At 50.5% G+C, this 17,460-nt stretch overlaps 2 protein-coding genes across 2 annotated transcripts in view; one reads left to right on the top strand and one right to left on the bottom strand.

Moving 5' to 3' along the window:
* The first annotated feature begins 11,318 nt into the window (after positions 1 to 11,318).
* Positions 11,319 to 15,628, top strand: IL27 (interleukin 27). Its single transcript, XM_007950289.1, is given in 6 exon segments — positions 11,319 to 11,349; positions 13,452 to 13,624; positions 13,708 to 13,806; positions 14,636 to 14,794; positions 15,375 to 15,585; positions 15,588 to 15,628. Coding segments are annotated over 6 exon segments (714 nt in total).
* A 943-nt stretch (positions 15,629 to 16,571) lies between these two features.
* The window catches only part of APOBR (apolipoprotein B receptor), a 4,549-nt gene continuing 3,660 nt past the window's right edge, over positions 16,572 to 17,460 (bottom strand). Inside the window, exons 3-5 of the mRNA XM_042782233.1 lie at positions 17,082 to 17,243; positions 16,731 to 16,996; positions 16,572 to 16,641 (exon numbers count right to left, since the gene is read on the bottom strand). Of these exons, the coding sequence (XP_042638167.1) occupies positions 16,572 to 16,641; positions 16,731 to 16,996; positions 17,082 to 17,243 (498 nt within the window). The remainder of the gene's footprint in view (positions 16,642 to 16,730; positions 16,997 to 17,081; positions 17,244 to 17,460) is intronic.

Raw genomic sequence — 17,460 nt, 5'->3', positions numbered from 1 at the left:
AAAAATGGGCAGACAAAAGAAAAAAAAAAATGGCAACTCTATCCCAAGGAGTGTTCTTCTCACCCTCTTGTCTGCTGGTCAGTTGATAATCTTTACTTTATGACCCTCAATACTAACAGCACTTTACAGTTTCCAGAATGCATGGCCATGCTCTCTCTCTCTCTCTCTCTCTGAGAGAAAAGTATTACTATGTCCATTCTCCAGGTGAAGAAGTGAAGGCCAAGATCTCCCAGCAAGTTACAAGCTCCCTCACTTTATGTGGGTCCATTTTTCTCAGCTAGGCAGCCACCTCTGTGGACAAGGACCACAACTCCCATTTCTCAGTATCAGCCCCTTATTCTGACTTTCCCTGTCCTTCCCAGGTGTGCCGTCCCAATGCAGAAGCGTGGCAGAGGGTTGTTCATATCAACATTACCATCAAGATCCAGATGTCTGATGAGGTGGATAGAGGCCTAAGGCCGGGAGAAGATTCCAGGGGTTTGGGAAGGATCCAGAATATGTAGGAAATTGAGGGGCTAAGCAACTAATAAGCTCTGGAGGTGCAGTGCCTAAGGCATTTGGTTGCTAACCAGATGATTGGTAGTTCAAGCCCACCAGCCACTCTATGGAAGGAAGACTGGGCATTCTACTTCTGTAAAGATTTACTGCCTCAGAAACCCCATGGGGGTCGCTATGGTTGGAATTGACTTGATGGCAGTGGGTTTGGTTTTTTTGGTAAGAAACTAATATCTGAATCTTAGGCTTGTCCAAAGAGTCTTCAATGGAGGTGGTAATGGGTAATAGAGGAAATAAGACATTTATTAGGGAGTGAACCCTAAATGAGGAGCCAGTCATTTGAAGAGCTGATGGAATAGTGTCCTAGGCAGAGGGAAGAGAAAGTGCAGAGGCCCTGAGGTAGGAGTGTACCAGGTGTATTTGTGGGGCAGCCAGGAGGGCCAGGGAGAGTAGGAGGAGAGCTGGTCAGAAAAACAACGGATGGAATGATGAGGACCTTTTTGGCCATTGCAAGAGCCCTGGCTTTTGCTTAGAGTGAAATAGGGAGCCTCCGGGATGCTGACAGCCTGAGGATAGAGAAGGAAAGTTATTTGCAGGTATTTGTGAATACCCCCAAATCCACTGTCTTGGCAAATTCACAATCATGTGGAGAGGTATGCAGAGTGGTGAAAAATTTGAGTGCCTGTTCCCAGCTGAGGCCAAACACAGCTATATTCTGCCTTCTGGTTTCAGCTCACATACTGTAAACAAACATCCTTTTCTTGGTCTATTTTGTGTCATGTTTTTCACATTTTTATGCAATTCTGTTGGTGATTTAGCTGTTTAAAGTTGCCCCAGGCATAGTATGAAGTGCTGTCTCGTGTTCCTAAGTGTACGAAGGCTGTAACACACCTCAGAGAAAGGACATGTCCCAGAAGGGCTTAGTTCAGGCACAAGTTACAGTGTTGTTGACCGTGAGTTCGATGGTAATGAATCAAAACTACGTATGAAATAGTCTTTCAACAGAAACGCACACAAAACGAGATTATATACAGTGATCAGTTGATGAACATGCTGTGACCAGAGGCTTGCAGGAACCTAACCCTATATTTTCCCTAGAAGCAATGGTTCAGTATTTGCTAATTTAGTGTTCATTGTGACTTCATAGAACATAAGTACTGTGATTGATGAGAATTGCCTGTATGTTGTATATATTCTTCTGTACAAATCAGATAGTACATAAAAATGTAAGTAGTGGGTGGGCATGTGTTACTGGGTGTGTCTCATTCCTGGAGAGCAAACTGTCTACATCCTTGTGGATTCCACATGCAGTAGACAGGACAAGTGAGGAGCATGGTGGCTGGTGGTGACTGAGACCCGTGGAGGTAGCTGGGTCAGGACTTAGGAATTGCCTTGGGGCCCACTGTCAGCCTGGGAGCTTGGGGCTGCTGGAGGACCTGTGTCTGCCCAGCCCCACGCCCTCAAGCTCCCAGGCCTTTGCCACCCTGACATCGCTCCAGCCCCAGTGCCTACCTACCTTGCCCTGTACCTGGCGGGTCTTGTCCTGGGACTCAGCCCAGATTTCACCTCTACTCTGTGTCCTCTTCATAGGGAAGCTGGAGATGAGCCTGGTCAATGCACCTGCTGTAGTGCGTGGTGAGGGATACTGAGTGCAAGGGGCCCCTGGGCAGAGTCTCACTCACCTGGCCCGGGATGTGCATCCCACCAGCAGTCCTCAGATCAGAGGCTTCCCAATCCTGGACCAGGGGCTACCTAGCTGGCTACCTGAGATATCTGCTCTGGTCTCAACTCTGCTCTGATCATGTTGCTGGGTCACTAAGCCCTTTCTACCTGGAGTTCCATCTATCTGCACCCACCCACCCCACTCCTCCCTCTTCAACTCTAGTTACGGCCTCCCCAGTTCTTTACCCTCTTCCAATCTTTCCTTCAGCTCTTTATTTCTTATAGATGATAACCACCCCTTGCAGTCACTAATGACAACTACATTATTTTGAGCCTCCTGTGGGCCAGACCCTGTACTACTAATAAGAGCTAAAATCCAGAGTCTCGCCACATGCTAGTCCCTGTTCTAAGTGCTGGACACACAATAGTGCATTGACTCCTCCAATGCATTACAAGGTTGCATTCTTTTCCCCCTGTCATAAGCATGAAAGTGAGGCACAGAGAGTAACCCTGCCTAAGGTCACACAGCTTCCCCGTGTTTTATGTCCTTACTGCTCATTGAAGTCCTATCTGGCTGATACTATTAGCATTTCTGCCTTTTAAATGAGCCAAGCACAGGGACATTCCTTGTGCCTTAACTGAAGTCCCACCGGTTGCCATCCAGTCAGTTCTGACTCATGCTGACCCCATGTGTGTCAGAGTGGAACTGTGCTCCATAGAGTTTTCAATGGCTCATATTTTGGAGTTAGATTTCTGGGTGGACTTGAACTTCTAACCTTTCAGTTAGGAGTCAGGCTCATTAACCATTTGTGCCACCCCGGGACTCCTGTCCCACAGCTGGTAAGCGCTGGAGCTATGAATTGAGTACGCTCTGTCCAACTCCAAGCCTGGGTCCTAAGCCCTACCCAGTTTATCTTCCCATCTAGCTGAAAGCTGGGTGGGGCTGGGATCATTCACTCTACTACTGATCTGGTGTTACAGATGGGAAATTGAAGCACTCAGGGTTTGTATGTCTTGCCCAAGAGAGCACACATAGGAAAGGGCAGAGTGGAGCTGAGACTCAAATGGGGTTTTCACCCCCAGCCTGGCATTTTCCTCCATAGCCCCTGCCTCCTGGCTGTGAACTTCTCCTTCTCCACATTCAGCACTTATGAACTCCTGCCTCCCTTCCCAGCCTACACAACTCATTCTTCCCACACCCGTGTCATTTACATAAAACACCCAGCAGTGACCATGTGTCTATGGGTAGATGGCCTTACTCACCTTCTTTCTCCTAGCCCTCTCCGGGCGCCTGCCCATGGCTGTGAGAGCAGTAGGGACACAGTGCCCACCTCCTAGGGTAGAAAGGTGGGGCCAAGGGAGAGAAGCCTTTTCCCTTTGCCAGTCTTTCCCTTCCAAAGGGTAATCCCAGGAGACCCTACATTTGGGAGGGAGGGGCAGACACCCAAGCCCTTTGCTGCTGCCATGCATGAACACTACAGAATGAAGTCCTGGTGTGTCCCAGGTCTGGCATGAGGTCATGGTGAGGTCTCAGCTGTGTGAGTAGAAAGGCAGGGAGGCCCAGTAGTCAGGATTGGAACTTAGGCCTCATCATCCCATTCCCCCGGGACCAGGTGAGCTATGCCTGGGCTTAGGATCTCACTCCTCTGTGTGAGAGCTATACCTTCCCCCAGCCTTCCTGTGGTCACCAGACATCATGCTGGTGTCACCAAGGGGTTAGTTCCAGCCTCAGAGCTGACCTCATAGGACTCAGGGTTTCCCCTCACTAGCCCAAGCTCAAAATGGGGGGACTCGAGTCCAGGCTTCATTCTGTTACTGACATGCTGTGTGACCTTGAACAAGACTTCCCCTCCCCAATTCCTTCCTGATGTGACATTTGAAGCATCTGACTCTTTGTGCCCAGGATTCCCATCTAACCTCATGGAGTGTCCCCTGGGGTCAGAGCTGAAACAGGCTTGGAAAATTGGTTGAATTGGTTTTTTGTTTTTGTTTTTGTTTTTAATCATTGTCTGTTGTTGTTGTTGTTATGTGCCTTCAAGTCGGACCCAGACTCATAGCAACCCCTCCTTGGGTTTCCAAGGCAGCATCACTACAGAAGTAGATTGCCCCATCTTCCTTCCGAGGAGTGGCTGGTCGGTTTGAACCGCCAGCCTTCTGGTTAGCAGTCAAGTGCTTTAGGCACTACGCTACCAGAGCTCCCAATCATCGTCTAGGTTTTAGTTTATCTACCTAGATAGTGGGGGGTAAAAAAACTCACTGCCGTTACATTGATTCCAACTCATAGCGACCCCCATTGGGTTTCCAAGGCTGTAAATCTTTATGGAAGCACACTGCCTCATCTTTCTTCTGTAGAGTGGCTGCTGAGTTTGAACCACAGACCTTTTGATTAACAGCCAAATGCCTTAACCACTGCACCGCCAGAGTTCTTTAATGATAGTGGTAGTGTTTGAAATTTGCTATCACTTTTCAATGAAGAGCTGAGGTCCAGAGCAGGCCAGTGACTCACTTGAGGTCACTACAGGGCTTAGTGACACATTGGAATCTAGAACCCCGGGTTCCTGACTTCCTTTCCAGCAGTTTTTCACCTTTACCACACCCTTTCCGTTTCCTGCTGGCCCCAGCCAAGCTTTAGCCCCTTAACTAAGACTCAGTTGTATAAACCGAGGCCCAAATGGGCAGGGACTGGCCCAGGCCCAACCTCTGAGGATATAGACAGAGGCTGGCACTGCCATCACTGACTTTCTGAAGCCTTGCCTAGGTCTGATGAGAACACTAGTCCAGGGCCATGCCCAGCAGCCCAGGTGGGCCTCCCTAACTTTATACTCATACAGCCTATAGGGGCATCTGGGCTGCTGTCATGGCCCTGAACTGGTGATCTTAGCAGATGCTTGGCTGAAGCCTGGCCTGGAGTGAGGAGAGGCTGGCAATGAGACCTCAGGCTGGCCCCCGTCCTCCTGCTTGGATCAGACAGCTTACACATACATCACTGGCTGGAGTAGCATCTGGATTAGGCACTTTTGGTAGAAGACACATTTGTTCAAAAATTATTTATTAAGAGTGTGCTATAAGGAGCTCTAGGAGCTCTGGTAGCATAGTGCCTAAGGCACTTGACTGCTAACCAGAAGGCTGGCCATTCAAACCAACCAGCCACTCCTCAGAAGGAAGGTTGGGCAATCTATTTCTGTAGTGATACTGCCTTGGAAACCCAAGGAGAGGTCGCTATGAGTCAGGTCCGACTTGACGGCAAATAACAACAACAACAAGGAGCTCTGGTGGTGCAGTGCTTAGGACATTTGACTGCTAACCAGAAGGTTGGCAGTTCAAACCCACCAGCCACTCTACAGAAGGAAAATGAGGCAATCTACTTCCATAAAGATTTACTGCCTTGGAAACCCAGTGGGGTCACTATGAGTTGGAATCAACTCGACAGCAGTGGGTTTGTTTTGGATTTATTATCAGTCCCAGGAGCTCTGGTGGTGCATCACTAAGGAATTCTTCGGCAGTTCAAATCCACCATCTGCTCCGCAGGAGAAAGATGGGGCAATCTGCTTCCACAAAGACTTAAAAGCCTTGGAAACCCTAGGAGGCAGTTTCACTCTGTCCTATAGGGTCACTATGAGTTGTAATCGACTCAATGGCGGTGGGATTGCTAGCTCAGTGTCCCCGGGTGGTATAGTTGACACCTAGCTGCTAACTGAGAGGTTGGTAGTTCACATTCACCAAGAGATGTCTTGGAAAAAAGGCCTGGCTATAACTTTCTGAAAAATTAGCTCTTGGAAACCCTGTGGAGCACAGATCGGCGCTGACACGCACGAGGTCACTATACGCTGGAACAGACTTGACAGCAACTGGTTTGGCTTTGGCGTATTGACAGCTCAGGAGTCCTGGATGGCACAAAGGAGTAACGCATGAGTCCACCCAGACACCCCTCGAAGAAGGGCCTGGTGATCCACTTCCGATAAATGAGCCATTGAGAACCCTGGGGAGCACAGCTCCTCTCTGACACACAGGGGTCATGAGTGGGAATCAACCTGATTCCAACTATGATTATCATTATTAGCTACTGAGGTTGTATTGGGAGCTCTGGTGGCGTGGTGTCTAAGGCACTTGACTGCTAACCAGAAGGCTGGCAGTTCAAACCCACCAGCCACTCCTCAGAAGGAAGGTTGGGCAATCTACTTCTGTAGAGAAACCGCCTCAGAAACCCAACGAGAGGTCACTAAGAGTCAGGGCCGACTCAATGGCCATGAGTTTTTTGTTTTGGTTTGAGTCTATATCAGCATATAGAACAAGGAAAAATTCCCACCCTTCTGGAACTAATTAATATTCTACTCTGTTGTTGTTGTGTGCTGTAGAGTCGGACCCAACTCATAGTGACTCCTCCTTGGGTTTCTGAGGCAGTATCACTACAGAAGTAGATTGCCCAACCTTCCTTCTGAGGAGTGGCTGGTGGGTTTGAACCACCAGCCTTCTGGTTAGCAGTCAAGTGCCTTAGGCACTACGCTACCAGAGCTCCCAATATTCTACTCGAGAGACAAACAATCCTTAGACAGATGTTAAACCAAAACTGAAACGAAACGCACTGCCATCGACTCAATTGTTACTCATAGCGACCCTATAGGACAGAGTAGATCTGCCCTGTAAGTTTCCAAGGCTGTAAATCTTTTGTGTGTGTGTGTGTGTGATGCACTATGCACATATAAAAATACAATATGTATATTAATATATGTATGCATATATATTTATTCTTTTTAAATGATAGCATGGTATATGTAGCATTCTCTTTATTTTTCCACTTAACAGCATATTTGGAGATCTTTTTCGTTTTTTACCAGTACATATTGGCTGAGTTTTGTCATTGTTTTTAATGTATGTGTCATAATTTACTTCCAAAAAAAAAAAACCAAACTCGTTGCTGTTGAGTCGGATCCGACTCATACCAATTCCTCCTTGGGTTTCTGAGGTGCTATCACTACAGAAGTAGATTGCCCAGTCTTCCTTCTGAGGAGCAGCTAGTGGGTTTGAACTGCCAGCCTTCTGGTTAGCAGTCATATGCCTTAGGTACTATGCCACCAGAGCTCCTATAATTTACTTAGCCATCCCTAATTATAGACACTTAGGTTATTACCCCCAAAACATTTTGCTATTAATAATACCCTATAATAAATAATCTTATGTGTATAACTAAATTCCCTGTCATCAAGTCAATTCTTATCATAATGACCCTATGGGACAAAGTAGAACTGCCCCGCTATTAGAGAGATGCAAATCAAAACAACAATGAGATACCATCTTGCTCCAGCACTAGTAGCAAAGTTCAACAAGACAGAAAATAACAAATGCTGGCGAGGTTGTGGAGAGATTGGGACTCTCATACACTGCTGGTGGGACTGTAAAATGGTACAACCATTGTGGAAAGCAGTATGGCGATTCCTTCAAAAGTTGGAAATACAAATACCATTTGACCCAGCCATCCCATTACTAGGTATATACCCTAAAGAAGTGAGAGCCATAACAAGAACAGATATATGCACGCCGATGTTCATCGCAGCACTATTTACAATAGCCAAAACTTGGAAACAACCTAGATGTCCAACAACTGAGGAATGGATAACCAAACTTTGGTACATTCACACAATGGAATACTATGCAACGCTAAAGAATAATGTAGAATCTGCAGAACACCGCATAACGTGGATGAACTTGGAGGACATTATGCTGAGCGAAATAAGTCAGTCACAAAAGGACAAATATTGTATTAGTCCGTTATTGTAAAAGTTAAGGAAATGTTTATATATTGGAGGACATTTTCTTTGTTGGTTACCAGGGGTGGGAGGGAAGGGGAGGGAATGCTGTTAGATAGATAGAGATAAATATTGATTTGGGTGAAGAGAAGGGCAATGTACCAAATGTGAGTGACCAATATGGCAGCATTGAGGATGAGAAAGACAGAGAGAGTTACATGGGCATTACAAACAACAAATATGAACCCCTTTGTAAATACAATACTGAGTTGTTAATGAAAGCAAATATGGGTATAGGGACGGATAGATGGGTGAACAAGCTAAACAATTATGTATGTCTAAATGGAGAGTGTATCCAAGATCATATACAGGGTTGGCAGAAAATGGGCCTCTCGAAGAGTATGAAGGGATGGACACTGGGAGGAGGTAACTATGGGGAGGAAGTGGGAGGGGAGCTGCTGCATTGTAAATTTTGGTCAATGACATGAGACAAAGTATATGTGAACTGCTGTATGAAAAGTGAATTTACTCTGTAAATCTTCACCCAAATCCTAATAATAAAAAAAAAAAAGTAGAACTGCCCCACAGGGTTTCCAAGGCTGTAAATCTTTACAGAAACAGACTACTTCTTATGCAACTTTTTAAATGCATACATATGTGTATACATATATATGTTATTTAAAATTTTGCATAAAGTAAATCTGTAGGATAAACTAAACTTCCCAGATACGGAATCACTTGGTCAGAGAAGGCTATAAATATGCAAGCAGTCTGCCACATCTTTCTCCAACTGAGAGGCTGGTATATTCAAACAACCGGCCTTTGTTAGCAGCTGAATGCTTTAACCACCTTGCCACCAGAGCCCCTTTTAGAAAGGTGTTAGATATCTAAAAAATATAAATGGTATGAAGGAAATTAATCTAGGGAAAGGCACGGGAATGCCAGTGGCAGGGTCGCTTTTTCAGTAGAATAATCAGGTAGGGTGACATTTAAGATGTTAAGGAGAGTGTGCATCCCGTGGATACCTGGAAGAAGAGTATTCTAGGCAGAAGGAATAGCAGGTGCAAAGGCCTTGAGGCAGGAATGTGCCTGGCATGTCCCGGGAGCAGCAAGGAGGCCAGTGAGGCTGGAATGGTATGTGTGAGGGTAAAGTAAAAAAGATGGAGATGGGAAATGTACATTGCAGGCAAGATTTATGGTGGAAGGGATGAGCCATTCTGGGGGAAGCCAGTGATGAGAGCTGTGGGTGCAGAGGAGGTTGAAGAGAGGGAATTCGAGAGGAAGTGGTAAGAGAATCCCAGGCAGAGAGAACAGCTTGTGCAAAGCCAAGGAAGCACTTTGGCTCATCGTGGCTCGTTAATCAAGAATGAATGAAAAGTTGCCAGAGCTGGAACAGGGTGGGAGTGAGGGGGCAAAGCTGGAGGAGTCAGCTGCAGCCAGGCTGAGAAAGCAGCTGCAGCAGCAGCAAGAGGCAGGAGGCCTCAGTAGCCCTAGGAGAAGATGGGAGGGGAGGACAGTTAAGTGAAGCTGCAGGGCCAGGAGCTTCTGGCCGGAGAGCGAGAGGTCTTGAAGTCTGAGATTGAGACATGCAACAGTTCCAGATGACAGCAAAGTGTTAGGAGTGGCTGTGCAGAGCATAGCTGAAGTGAGGACCCAACCCAACCCTGCTTCCAAGATACAAGACTTGGGTTGTGAGAAAGATCAGCCAGGACCTCTGTGTGTCCTCAGGGTGTACGGGACCCCCAGAGGGAAATCACAGCTGCATGAGACGTGGGCGAATGAGCAGCCACCACTGGGAGGTGCTGCACGGCAGCTGGCCTGGGCCAGCCTCTCCCCCTCTCCACTTCCTCCTCCCACAGCTCTCTGAAACGGTTCCCTGGGCAGATATTGGTACTTCCCTGGCAGTTGATCCCAGACAGGCCTGATGGGCAGTGCCCTGGCAGGGCTGGGGGATGGGGTATAAGAAGGGGAAGCCCCCTTAGTTTCTGTATCACAGAAGGGATCCAACAGGGAAACCCCATAGGTCACAAAAGGAAAGCAGTTGAGTGGAGCTCGGGGAAGACCAAGAAACCCCCATCCTCTCCCTGAAGATGGGAAATCCAGGGTGGGGCTGTGCTGGAAGAGAGTTTTGGGGTTGATGCAACCTAGCTCTGACAGGGTTCTCTACAAAGTAGAAGCTTAGATCATTGGCTCTGTGGGGTTATTCTGAGTCTAACCCAATCCCTGATTCTGACCTCACACAACCCAAATCTGGCCACAGGCTGAGCCCTGACCCTGATCATCAGCTGAGCATTTATCCCAGCCCAAATTTGAGTCCTGTCAGAATCTTGGCCAAAGACAAAGCCCTGTCCCTGATCTGGACTGAGCTCTAAACCCAACCCTGACTTGCTATAGCCAACCTCGCAGGTCATTGATAGCTCTGACCCCAAACAAAGCCAAGATGTTGGCCCCAGACTAATCTCCAAACCCAGCCCTGACCCAAGTTATAGACTGCACTTTAATCCTAGGTCTCACCATGGTCAAAGACTGAACCCAGACCTTAGCCCTAGATGGACCCCAGGCCTACTCCCAGACGTGACCTTGGACCTGGCCTCATTCAACCCTGACCCTAATTATACATTGAGCTCTGTCAAGCCTAATGCCATGAGAATGAGTCTTGACTCACACAAAACCCCATCCCAACCACCCACTGAGCCCTGACTTCCCTTGTACCTCCCTGCCCTTGCCATCTGGTGAACCAGAAGAGAATAAGGATGACTCAAAACCCACAGTCTCCTTTGGTGAGCAGTCCCCTTAGCTGGCCATCCACCTTTGGAAAGAATATTGCCTAGTGATGGCCCTAGGTTGATGGTGACAGAGCAGAGAGGCAAGGCAGGGTTCAAGTCTTTGGGACCTATCAGTGAGTGGAGAGGGAGCTCTGGTGGCATAGTGCCTAAGGCATTTGACTGCTAACCAGAAGGCTGGTGGTTCAAACCCACCAGCCACTCTGGGGAAGGAAGACTGGGCAATCTACTTCCACAGAGATACCACCTCAGAAATTCAAGGAGGGGTCACTTTGACTTGGAATTGACTTGATGGCAGTGAGTTTAGTTTGGTTTTGGTTTAGTGAATAGAGATGGGGTGGCTCACTCAAGAGAGCAGGGAAGTGAGGTGAGGGCTGGACCTGGGAGCTTAGCAGGTGGCAGGAATTTGGATTGCCCAGAACCCCCACTTCCCGCCAGCCCCCCACCTGCTCTCCCACCCCCTCTGGGAAGGGAAATTACATTTCCCCATTTCAGCAAGGGGTGGTGAGGAGGGAAGACAGTGAACATGCAAAGCTGAAAGTACAAGCACTGAGGGAAAGTGAAACCGGGCAGAGCCCCCAGTATAAGACTCTCCCACCCAGGAGATGGCTGGCCAAAGAGGCTGGGCCCCGACATGGGCCAGATGACAGGAGACCTTGGCTGGCGTGAGTTTAAGACCAGGGCAGGGGGCAGAGGGGCAGGCTTGGTTGAGACTGGGCAGAGGATGGAGAGCTTGGCTGGGGTAGATGGGGGTCAAGGGCTAAAGAACAAGACTAAGGATACAGCTGGTTGGAAGAAGGGAAGCCTTGGCTGGCATCAATGGGGAGGGCTGCCTGGGGTAGACAGGTGGGAGGTTTGGCCAGGGCTGGGCAGAGAATGGGACAGTTTGGCTGGGATGAATGAAGTGGGGGTCCTGGGCACAGAAATGGGTAGTGTGTCTAGGCTAGGCAGAGATGGAAAGCTTAGACTGGCATGAGTTGGGCAGGGTCCCTGGGTCAGAGGGATAGGTGGTTTGGCAAGGGCTGGGCAGAAGATGGGACAATTTGACTGGAATGGGGAGGGTGGGGCAGGCAGTTTCACCAGAACTGGGGAGATGGATGAAGAGTTTGATTGGAGTGAATGAGCAGGGGCCAGGCAACTGTCTGAGACAGAATTGGGGCTGGCTAGAGGAAGAACAATAGGAGGATTTGGCATGAGTGAGGGGATCTGGCCAAGGACTCAGCAGTCTGACTGGGTAAGGGGTCTTAACCTTGAAGCTTGGAAGGAGGTCTAGACTGCAGTTGGTGACTGAAGGACTCAGAGGCTGGAACCTGACCTTGGGCAGAGGAGCAGGTGGCAGGGCCAAGTAGAGGCCAAGGGCTAAAGTGTAGAGACAGAGCCTTCAAAGGCCAGGGCCAAGGACCCAGAATTGGCTGTTGTGCAGAGTGGATGAGGAGAACCAGGAGAAGGATCTGGGAGCTCTAGACCTCAGGCAAGAAGGGAGGAACAGTAAGTGGCTGGTGGCACAACTCAATTTTGGATGGACAGTATCCACCTGGGGCTGGGAGCATCCACTCTGTCCCCTCCAAAGAATTAGGAAGAACCCTATTCTGTCTTGAGTCTTTAGGACGCCAGAGGATCACTACCTGTGGAAGCTCATGGGGAAGCAGGAGTCCATATTGGCTCCCTTTAACCTTCGTGGAAAGGACATTGGAGAAGCAGAGCCCAGGGGTTGGGGGCTGAGAATGGAGAGGGAAGAGGCGTGGAGAAGAGGGAGAGCGGGGAGGACTGGGGGCCAGTTTTGGTTTGTGTTTCGAGGAGAATTGTGTAACTCCAGCGATTACTAGATTTCCTTTCCCTGTGAGAGAAACCGCTGATCACAGCCTTCTTCCCTGAGCTTCCACCCCATGGTCACTCTTCCTTCTGTCCAAGAAACACAGGGCAGGAGACATCCTCAGAAACCAGCCATGTGACTCCTGGCTATTAAAGATGGGAGTTTGACTTGCTCAAGGAAAGGACCAAGGATGAGAAACAGAGGTCCTGTCCCCCCCATTCTAGGCCCTACTCCCCTCCTGACAGACCTTCTCCTCCTGTCCCCCACAGTGCAGATGAGGATCTGGTTTGCCCCAGGCAGGTCACTCTGCAGAGTGACTCACCTGCCTTGGTGGAGACTGAACCAACCAGTCCTTTTCACTCCCTAGGAGAGAGCCTCCAGCATTTCCAGCCTACGCCTGGGGCCCTACTGGCCAATTCAAGCCATTAGAGCCACCTGGCTGAGCCCAAGAAATCCTTGGCAGAACAGAATGTGGCCACTCTAGGGGCAGGTGGCTGCCTCCTCTGAGGTCCCTGGGGGGACAGATCTGGAATCCAGTCCCAGCTCTCCACCCACTGGTTATATCACCTTGGGCCAGTTAACCTAGTAAGCCTTACTTTCCTCATCTGCAAAATAGGGAGAATAGCAGCACCCAGGTTGCCACATAGAGTTATGCAGGTAGTTTGCTGAAAATGGCGCTTGGCCAAAGGAGTTAATGGGAGTCAAAATCCAGCCTGTGATCTGCTTGCAAAGGTAGGCACTCTGAAGAGCCGTTTCCCCTTGGAGGCAGGGATGCCTTCCTTTCATTCACACAGAGATGGCACCTGGTACCATATGGTGGCTTTTCATTACTGGTCAGTGAGATGATGCCTGTGAGAATACCTGCACCGTGCTGGCATAATGCATGCTCGGGACACTTCTCATCCTTCTCTCAAGACTCCCCGCCTCTTGTCCACCCTCTCCCCATCTCTCCAGGGCTCAGCCTGTTGCTGCTTTCCTTGCTCCTGGCCCGAGCTGGTGTCTGGGGATTCCCAAGGCCCCCAGGGAGGCACCCCCTGAGCCTGCAGGAGCTGCAGAGGGAGTTCACCATCAGCCTACGTCTGGCAAGGAAGCTGCTCTCCGAGGTCCAGAGCCTGGCCCACCACTTTGTGAGTTCCCTAAGGCAGCTGGCTCTGGGCATGGGCAGACCTCAAACCTGCTCTGGCCCCCACTAACAGACTTTGCCCCACAGGCCGAATGTCATTTGCCTGGAGTGAACCTGGACCTTCTGCCCCTGGGAGAGCAGCTCCCCAACGTTTCCCTGACCTTTGGGGCCTGGCGCCACCTCTCTGTGAGTAAGGGCTGGTGGGGTGTGGGATGGGAGCTGCCAGTGAGGCTAGGACTGCAAAATTGAAGGTGGAGCTGGAAATGATTCTGGATAAGGTTGAGTATGTCACTGGACATAAAGAAACTGGAATAGGATGCAATAAAGAAACGAAGTAAGTGAGAGGGTGAGAGAGTGACAGTAGGCATGAGAGGAGGTGAAGATGGGAAGAAGATTGGAGATGAAGGTAAAATTGAGGGACAGTGGAGAAGGGATGGGGATAGCTTGTGGGGATAGGACTAGAATAGGGTTGGAGATGGGGTGGGAAGATGGTGAGAATGAGACTGGTCATATGGAGGAGCTCTGCAGTTGGGATTAGGGATGGGAAAGAGGGTGGAGGCACGATGAAAACAAGTGAGAGACTGGAGATGGGTGGGGATGGTGGAAATGCGCCTGGAATGGGGTTGGAGATAGAGCTGGAAAGAGGGTGGAAAAAACCTGGAGATGCAAGTGGAATGGAGTTGCAGATTTGGGGATGGGGATGGAGACGGGGTTGGGATTAGAGACAAGTCTGGGATTGGGCTGAAGATAAGGTTGGGAATAGAGATGAGATGGAGATCAAAGACAGTAGAGATGGGATAGAGATGGAAATGGTGATGAACATGGAAAGGAATGGGGATGGAGACAAGGTTGAGGATGAGAATAGATACGAGGATGGGGTAGGGATGGGAACAGGAATGGAATGGGGGTTAAAGTTGAGATGATAACGGGACCCAGACCTTGATGGGTTTGGGTTTGAAGTGTGTCATCTTTGGCCTTGGGGCCTTTCTTGACCCCCTCTGCTTCTTTTCAATAGGATCCGGAACGACTCTACTTCCTTTCCATGACACTTCGCCCCTTCCACGCCCTGCTGGGAGGGCTGGGGAGCCAGAAGGGCTGGACCAGCTCAGAAAGGATGCAGCTGAGGGCCATAAGTCTAGATGTCCGGGATCTGCAACAGCATCTTCACTTCCAGGTAGAGTGCCCACTCACCCTGCTCAACCCCGGATACCAGCACACAAAAGTGAGGCTCATTGGCTCCCTTTTTAAAACAGCCCTGCCCACAGATTGGGCGAGTCTGCGGGGAGATGCTCCATCAGCAGGCTTGTCAAGTTGGTTTCTTCTCTCTTCCTCTGACATCACCTGGCTCCTGAACATTTCAAAGGGAAATAGGAATCTTACCCTTAAGCGAAGAATAGAAAATGCAAGCAGAATCAAAACCAGCCATGTCATCTCTCTGCCTGTTTCTGATCCTGAGACAATCTTTAAAAGCAAAGAGGAACTTCCTGAACCACAGATCCCCAAGGCCATCTTGGAGGAGTGGCCGAGCCCCATGAGTATCATCTTGGTCCATGACTTCCATTCTCTTGACCAAAAAGTCAGGCAGAACACATGAGACGATGACATATTGGAAAAGCTGAAATAGGGGTTGTCCAAGGAAAAGGTGACCCTATAGTCACTGATGTCATTATGAGCTCTTTGGCACAAAAGAGGAATGAGGACTCTCTCAGGTTCCCAGCCTGGCCATTCTCTGACCCATGGGCCTCTCCTAACAGGTGCTGGCTGCAGGATTCAACCTCCCTGAGGAGGAGGAGGAGGAGAAGGAGGGGAAGGGGCTGCTCCCTGGGGCCCTGGGCAGCCTCTCACAGATGTCGGCCCAGGCGTCCTGGCCCCAGCTCCTCCACATCTACCAGTCACTGCGCTCCTTGGAGCTTGTCTTGTCTCGGGCCATGCGGGACTTGCTGCTGCTCTCCCAGGCTGGGAATCCAGCCAAGCCTTGGGGTTCCCGCTATCCGGCTCCCAGCCCTGACGGAGTCTCCCCTCACCCTCACCCTCACCCTCACCCTCACCCTCTGGGACTAGAGTTCCCACCAACAGGATAGGCTCCGGCTCACTTGCCTTAGACAAGGCAGGTTTCCACCAGCTCCAGCCCTAAACCACACCCAGTAACTTAAAGCCCCTCCAATCCTTGACAGATATTTATTTCTTGGATATTTATTTATTGTTTAAGGAGAGGATAGTTTATTTATTGTTTCAGTGCCTATTGGTCCTCCTCAGTCTGGACCACTGTGCTGGGTGCCTAATAAAGCACTCTTGTTCCTTTCTCGGCCTCAACTTCTTCTCAGAGAAAGGACCCAAAGGGCAGAAAAGCCTGGAATGCAATCTGAAGCCTCTGGCTACCCCAGACCCTTCTCTGTTCCCCCATGCCAGGTGGCTCAGCTAGTGGTTGCCATAGTAACCAGTATGGTTCTGAGGCTGAGCTACCATTTCTGAGGCCCAAGGCAGCTGGTCTGTTACCCATCAACCTTTGATTCCAAGTGGTGTTCCTTAGACCTTCCAAACCCCTTCCCCTTGGGCTGACTCCATCTCTGGAGGTCTGTGTTATACCAATACAGCTCTGCAGGGGTGTGGGGAGGACAGAGGGGGATTCAGAGAAGGGAGGGCAGTGGGGATAGCTCCCGGTCTCTTCCAAGTCTTTCCAAACCTCCAGACACATGAGGGAGGCTGAGGAGGTAATCAGGGCAGGACCCATGAGAAGTGGTCCCAGTGGGGCAGGAGGTCCACCAGCCCGCACTGGACAATCAGCCTCTAAGTTCAGGATCCTCAGAACCATCTGGTTTTGTTAGCTCCATGAACAACACACCAAGAAACGGAGGCCGAGAGGGTGGAAAGGAGTGTCTGAGATTGCAGAGAGTTGATGGAAGGGCCTTCTGATGTCACTCAGGGCCTGGCTCTCAAGGCCTCAGTCCTGGTCACTGGGGCTTCGGCCGGCCCAGTCGGGCTTGCAGTTCCTGCATCATGCCAGGATGTGCAAGGCCAAACCTGCAGGTGGAAGACAGGCCCATGGGAACCGGTCCCCAGGTCCACAGCCTCCTCCCTATCCCAGGCCAGTCACCTCACCCTGTGCCTACCCATGTCCCAGGGGCCTTCTCCTGGCTGGCACCGGGGTCCCTTCAGGCCTTGGAGGGCTTGGTTCCGGGGGCTCTTCTAACTGGAGATGTCTCTGCTGGGGGGCTGGGAGTTCTGCCTCAGGTGGCGGGCTGGGGGTCTCCTCGTGCTGCCCACGTGCAGGGGTCCGACGGAAAGAGGGCCGGGAGCGGCGCTGTGAGGAGCTGCGAGAGAGCAGTGCGCGGCTCCGTGGGACAGAGACATCCAGGCGGGACCCAGGCAGCAGGGCCTGTAGGGAAGGCAACCCAGAGTATTGTGGAGCTGGCTTCAAGGTTCTGCTCTCTCTGGCCCTGGACCCTGCCCAGAGTCCTCACCTCGCTCCAGCTGCTGTGAGCGTCGCCTTGGGCACTTCCTGTGGGCTCTGCAGCCTCTGCCTCCTCCTTCAGCTGAGGCTCAGCCTTTGGACGGTCCTGGGCTGTTGGCTCTTCCTTCTGGCCTTTGACATCCTCTAGGCCTTCTGGATCAGCTTCCCCAACCTCCTCATCTTCCCTGGCCTCCTCAAGTTCCCTGGCCTCCTCAGCCTCCCCAGCCTCGCCAGCCTCCTTGGCTTTCCTGGCTTCCTCAGCCTCCCCAGCCCCCTCAGCCTCCCCAGCCCCCTCAGCCTCCCCGGCCCCCTCAGCCTCCCCAGTCTCCTCAACCTCGCCAGCCTCCTTGACTTTCCTGGCTTCCTCAGCCTCCCCAGCCCCCTCAGCC

This window comes from Orycteropus afer, unplaced genomic scaffold (genome assembly GCF_000298275.1).
Source record: "Orycteropus afer afer isolate SDZICR_OR568_19922 unplaced genomic scaffold, OryAfe1.0 scaffold00266, whole genome shotgun sequence".
NCBI lineage: Eukaryota > Metazoa > Chordata > Mammalia > Tubulidentata > Orycteropodidae > Orycteropus > Orycteropus afer.
This window is presented reverse-complemented; position numbering and strand designations above follow the sequence as displayed.